We start from the raw sequence: 6000 nt of genomic DNA, 5'->3' as shown, positions 1-6000 counted from the left end.
ACAGGTGGAACGAGTTGATCTACGGGACGAGTTTTGGGTGAATTTTCGTTCCACCTCACCCTCCTGGAACGACTCGTTCCACATTCGTGTAACACAAAATTATAACCTCTCCGTCTCTTTCTTCTTCCTCCTTGTTTCCATCTGAGGACATCTTTGCTCCAGCTCCGTTCCGTTCCGTCCTGTCCCGTCCCATCCCGTCCCGTCCCGTCTGCATACTAAACGATACCTGAAGGAACAAAATTATAGTTATCTCAAATCTATCTATCTATTTATTTATTTATATTTGTTAATAAATTTAATAACATTAAGGTGTAACTACAAATACGAGTTTCAAAAAGGCTCACAAGTCAATAAAGCTAATCACGTTGTTTTAAAATAATTCACTTTCTCCCTAAATTCTGCAGATTGTACAGCTTACAATGACACCTGTATTCACTGTTACACTCTGATTCTGTTTTGTTTTTCCATTTCTACTTTGAAAATGTTTGGTTGTTGGACTTGTGTGATTACTTGAGATTCTACTTTTTAGGAGTCTCTCTCATCTGGGTTATATTCACCTTCCTCATTCGGAAACTCTGTTTTGGTGTGTACGGCTTGGTATTAATATGCTATAAGTGAGTTTGATCATGCCTTGATTGCCACTTAATAATAATAATCTTTGTGTGATCTGTACGTTGCTTGGTTACTTGGTGATCAGATCAAGCCTCTTACTTTACTGGGATTTTGGTTTAACTGCTATCTGAGTTTTCAATTTCTGATCGGTTAGAATTCTATTGGAGTTGGCAGGCAACAGGAATGGATTCTTGCTGTCTGGCTTTGAAAAACACCCACTTGAGAAGACCAAGCGGTTTCTGCAATGGTGGTTCTGGGTTTTTGGGGGAGAGGGTTAGAGGGAGTTTTAGTAACAGGCTTTGGGCTAATCAGTTGAGAACTGACAAGAGGAAGGTGATACCTGGAGCTGTTCTTGCTGTTCTTACCTCAAAAGACGCCGAGGCTGTCGTAAGTTAATCCTTTCTTACATTCGATTGCCCATTTGATAGTTTTCGAGATTTATATAATTTGTATGATCACTGCCATTTGTGTATGTTAATATTTGTTACTTCTTTAGCTTTATGTGTATGATGAATTATGAAAAATGTTTCCTTAATCTTGGGTTCAGTCTCAGACTCTGCAAATGCCATCGTTACCTAGGCGGAGAGTAGACCCGAAAAATGTAGCTTCCATTATATTAGGAGGAGGCGCAGGGACTCAGCTCTTTCCTCTTACCATAAGATCAGCGATACCCGCGGTAAGATCAAATATGTTGGTGTATATATTGGAATTTTTCTGATTTATGCAGACAACTTGGTTTTATGATTCTTAATGTTAGTCGTACACGCTCATGATTTGTTCATGTTTGTGAATTTATATTGATTTTGATGTTTTATCATGTGTTGATTTGGCACGATTGCAGGTCCCAGTTGGAGGATGCTACCGGCTTATAGACATTCCAATGAGCAATTGCATCAACAGCAATATAAACAAGATTTTCGTACTGACGCAATTTAATTCTGCTTCTCTCAATCGTCACATTGCTCGCACCTATTTTGGAAACGGTATCAACTTTGGGGATGGATTTGTAGAGGTAATGAATCCTTAAAGACATTTGTGATTGAAAGCTGAATAATTCGACAGTAAATTTCGTTGTAGGCTGATGATTATGTACACGTATTGCAAAAATCAACTCTCAAATTCACAAATTAGTCTGTTAGGGAAGCTTCTTGTTGTTTTCTGGTTAAATGAAGTGATTCTCAGTGTATAAAAAGGAAAGAATAATGGTTTTTTTTTGTTTCAATGGATTGAGTTGTGAAAAAAAAGTACCTTCAGTCGAATGTGCACTTCTCAATATTTCTCTTTCATATTCCTTGATTATTTGGTGGCTTCAAGAGCAGGTGCTGGCAGCCACTCAAACGCAAGGGGAAGCAGGAATGAATTGGTTCCAAGGAACAGCAGATGCTGTGAGGCAATTTATATGGGTTTTTGAGGTGGGCAGACTATTTTCCACCAATGGTTTTGTTTAAAAATTAGAGGAGAGGGGTGAAGCAATAGTACCGTCTGTTGTTCTTTTGGTTTGCACATAGCTTGATATCAGGTACGATGCATTGTTGTTTCTTTTGTAGGATGCCAAGAACAGGAATATTGAGAATGTAGTGATTTTGTCTGGCGATCATCTTTACCGAATGGATTATATGGACTTTGTGCAGGTATAATCATTTCCCTTCACAATGGACTTGTTATTGTTGTTGAATTTTGCTTACACATTTTCTATGATACGCAGAGTCATGTTGATAGAAATGCCGATATTACAATTTCGTGTGCAGCAGTGGGTGACAGGTCTGTTTTTGTTTTTCTCTTTGTAAATGTCACTTTTAATGGTTTTCTGTGGGTTGTTGATAATGTTTGTTGGTTTACCTCAATCTCAAATGCATCAGCTGTTGGCGTGTGAGTCGACTATTGTTTGATATTCTAACATAACTCTCACGTATGGTCTTTTCCAACACAAGAGATCCCATATGTGTGACTTTTTTCTTTGTTTACAAAGTACAACTAGTTACAAAAGTTTGGATTTGATTGTATCGTGTAAACTTTTTTTCGTTGTTTACAACTTTTTACAAAATTTTAAGCTGTTGCTCTCATGGGCCAACCTTGCTTGTATTTAGTCTAACAATTACACATTGAAGACTATCGGAACATCAATCGTTGTAGCAGTTTCCTTATACACGCTATGTTACTTAAGGATACTTAGGAGGCAAAGAAGAAAGATAATATCAAATATATAATACGTCCCCAACCCCAACCCCAAATCCTCATTCTTATAATCTTTTTAGTATCGCTCTTAAATTTGTCTAAAGTTGAATGCATGTTTTCCAGTCGTGCGTCTGATTATGGATTGGTGAAGATAGACAGCAGAGGTAAAATCATCCAGTTTGCTGAAAAACCAAGGGGAGCTGATCTAAAAGCAATGGTGAGCAAGAACCAGCAGATTTATTCTATCGGATTATTTTCTCGCTTTCAGTCAGGTCCTTTGCACTTGAATTGTTTTCCACCCTCGTTGAAAATAACTTTAGCATCCTGTTATCGTATTGCTCAGTATAGTAGCATTAGGAGGAATGAATAGCTGGATGATGCTTTTTATTGTTAAGTCTTTTTTACACTTTCCATTGACACTCAATCTTTATGCTTACAAAGCCTAGTTACTACTCATTCCATTTAAGCCGTTTGTAAGTCAAATCATGGACATCAGAATGACCTCCGAAACGATACCACAAAATCAATTACAATATGATATCAGATTTCTTCTCTCTCTCTCTCTTACTCACACGCACGCACACACGCTCCATCTCTTCCTTTAAAGGCATTAAGTTGATTTGGAAGTAAAGTTAAAATATAGACGAGAATAAGACCATGAAATGATGATATGCTATGTATTTTCTTTGTGTTTGAACATTTACCTTGTACTTGGATGTACATGATTTAATTTATGTGAAAATTTATATGACGTCAATTTTACTCTTCTTGGTTGATATTCTGCAGCAAGCAGATACCACGCTTCTGGGATTGTTACCACAAGATGCCAGGAAAAGCCCCTATGTTGCATCAATGGGAGTTTATGTATTTAAGACAGAAGTTTTGCTAAATCTTCTGAGGTGGAGGTATCCGACATCCAATGACTTTGGATCTGAAATCATTCCTGCGGCAGTGAGAGACCACAATGTCCAGGTAACATAACAATTACAGTTGACGTGTCATCTACGAGAATGCAGATGAGTTTCTCCATCTCCATCAAGGCTTGGCTACCCCAATTTTAGGATTTAATGAAACAGCAGAGTGAAGCCTCAACTGAAAGACCATAAATTTTGTACCTTTTGTATCAGCAATTCATGATTTTCATGTTTTCTACGTACCTATTGATCTGTTTATACTCAGATATTGAGTTTTGAAGATAACATTACTGTAAGTTTCCTTTCTCATTTGCAGGCATATATGTTCAGAGACTACTGGGAGGACATTGGAACTATAAAGTCTTTCTATGATGCTAACTTGGCCCTTACCGAAGAGGTAGATGTCATTGTTTCCATAGGGGCAACTTTTTTTTATTCCTTTCCCCTTCAGTTCCCATTCCTCGAGTTCATTAAGCTTGTGTAGTAATTGCATACATGCCTTTCCTTTTTGTCCCGGGCACACTGATTTTGCACATCATAACGTGTGAACACAGAGAAGATACAATCTCTTCAACGATGTAGGGTTCTTACGTAATATCTTAATCTTAATGTGAAGCAAACAGCAAAAGCATTTTCTATCCCTGATATGTGATTAACACCTGGGAAAATTGCGTTATCTATTTTTCAGATTCCGAAATTTGAGTTTTATGATCCAAAGACACCAATCTTCACCTCTCCTGGATTCTTACCACCAACAAAGATTGATAACTGCCGGGTATGTAACAGACTTAGGCTCTTATTGGTAACTTAACTGAGGTATCTCTCCTCATGCATGTGTTGTTTTTTTGCAGATTGCAGATGCAATAATCTCACATGGATGTTTCTTGCAAGATTGTAGTGTCCAGCATTCAATTGTGGGTGAACGTTCACGATTGAATTATGGTGTCGAAATCAAGGTTAGTTATCATAGATTTGCAACAGAAAATTTGATGATGTGGCCATTTTGTTATTTGTTTACATTTTCTCAGATGACAGTTTATTAAGTTGTTCTCTCATTGCAGGATTCCATAATGATGGGTGCCGACTATTACCAAACTGAATCTGAAATCGCATCGCTGCTTGCAGACGGGAAGGTCCCGATTGGTATTGGAAGCAATACAAAGATTTGGTAACTAGACTCGTAATTTGAGAAACGGTTCTTTGCTTTAATTGAAATATAGAATGCCGAGGTCTCTAATTATGTCTTATGATTCTTCCTTGAAGGAATTGTATAATTGATAAGAATGCGAGTATAGGGAAGGACGTAATGATCGTGAACAAAGATGTAAGCATGGCTTCCCGTGATCTAGTCTTATTTCTAGGCTACATTTATCTTTTCCTTCTACCTCTTAACCAAAATTTTACCGGAGTCTTACGGTCCATCTAAATTCTCTGGTCGTGTAGGGTGTTCAAGAAGCAGATAGGCCAGAAGACGGATTTTACATTCGCGAGGGAATCACAATTATTCTGGAGAAGGCAACAGTACAAGACGGCATGGTTATATAATGGTCTTAAACGTCTCAACTACTTTCCAAGGACAGTTGAGAAATGGTAACGAGAAAAGACTCTTGCAGTCGCAGTGCGCATTTGGCAGATGAGTGAATAGCTTCTGCAGCATTTTGTCTTTTCAATAGCCAAGTTCCACCTTTGTTACTGTATTCAAACCAGAAAATCCTTCAGAACTCTTGAATATGGATTTTATAAGCTTAAAGCATTAGAGAGTCGCGAGATGTGCAAAAACAAGTTACAGAAAGCTGACCGCCGGCTGCTTTCATCCTTCATGGAGCTGATATATCCATAAGAAGCTATGAACTTTCTGTATCAAATATAATTGCAGTGAGTTTGAAATATGGTTGTATGTTGCATAACGAAAAATCATTTTGTCTCAGAAACCGTCCGTCTACATGCGTATTCATTCGCGCGGATGTTAGTTTCGAAGAGAAGTGTCAATGGAGCAGTAGAGAGCTAACAAGAATCAGAGAAGCCCAAATACTGGCAGTGATTAAAATCACTACCAAAACAGAAAGAAAATAAATAAATAAATAAATAAAAGAGTTAAAAACAGAGGTAATTTAGAATACCTCATTTTTCTTCCAACTGCTTTGCTACTACAGTCTGCTCAGTTATAGAGGAATGTAATGGAAAAAAATTAAATAAATAAAAAAATTCAGAAAGTGGAGTGGCGCAGAAGAAAAGAGAGCCTCGTCTCCAACCTCAGAACGCAAGTAAACAACCAAGAAATTGATTCAGGCTCTGCCCT

At 37.7% G+C, this 6000-nt stretch overlaps 1 protein-coding gene across 3 annotated transcripts; it reads left to right on the top strand.

Moving 5' to 3' along the window:
* Positions 1–325: 325 nt before the first annotated feature.
* Positions 326–5615, top strand: LOC137727798 (glucose-1-phosphate adenylyltransferase large subunit 1). Of its 3 annotated transcripts, none has more exons than XM_088677548.1 (15): positions 326–614; positions 787–999; positions 1160–1288; positions 1454–1624; positions 1932–2024; positions 2160–2243; positions 2318–2373; positions 2911–3004; positions 3574–3759; positions 4018–4098; positions 4390–4476; positions 4553–4657; positions 4763–4869; positions 4965–5025; positions 5145–5615. In XM_088677548.1, the coding sequence occupies exons 2-15, from the start codon at positions 796–798 to the stop codon at positions 5244–5246; spliced, it is 1560 nt and encodes a 519-aa protein (XP_088533674.1). In that variant the 5' UTR covers positions 326–614; positions 787–795; the 3' UTR covers positions 5247–5615. The 3 variants fall into 3 exon arrangements, with proteins under 3 accessions (XP_088533674.1, XP_088533676.1, XP_088533675.1); XM_088677550.1 differs by having other exon boundaries at positions 422–614; positions 767–999; XM_088677549.1 differs by having other exon boundaries at positions 479–614; positions 780–999.
* Positions 5616–6000: the final 385 nt, after the last annotated feature.

The sequence above is a fragment of the Pyrus communis genome, chromosome 10 (genome assembly GCF_041283825.1).
Source record: "Pyrus communis isolate YQ-2024b chromosome 10, ASM4128382v1, whole genome shotgun sequence".
NCBI lineage: Eukaryota > Viridiplantae > Streptophyta > Magnoliopsida > Rosales > Rosaceae > Pyrus > Pyrus communis.
The sequence above is the reverse complement of the archived record's forward strand: the minus strand, read 5'-3'. Positions and strand labels throughout refer to the sequence as shown.

What these genes read in the sequence shown, in the direction of transcription:
- LOC137727798 (XM_088677548.1), top strand. Translation starts at nt 796, where the DNA reads ATGGATTCTTGCTGTCTGGCTTTGAAAAACACCCACTTGAGAAGACCA. An exon ending in TGAGAGACCACAATGTCCAG is followed by an intron (nt 3,760 to 4,017) that starts GTAACATAACAA and finishes TCTCATTTGCAG; the next exon opens with GCATATATGTTCAGAGACTA. An exon ending in TAATGATCGTGAACAAAGAT is followed by an intron (nt 5,026 to 5,144) that starts GTAAGCATGGCT and finishes CTGGTCGTGTAG; the next exon opens with GGTGTTCAAGAAGCAGATAG.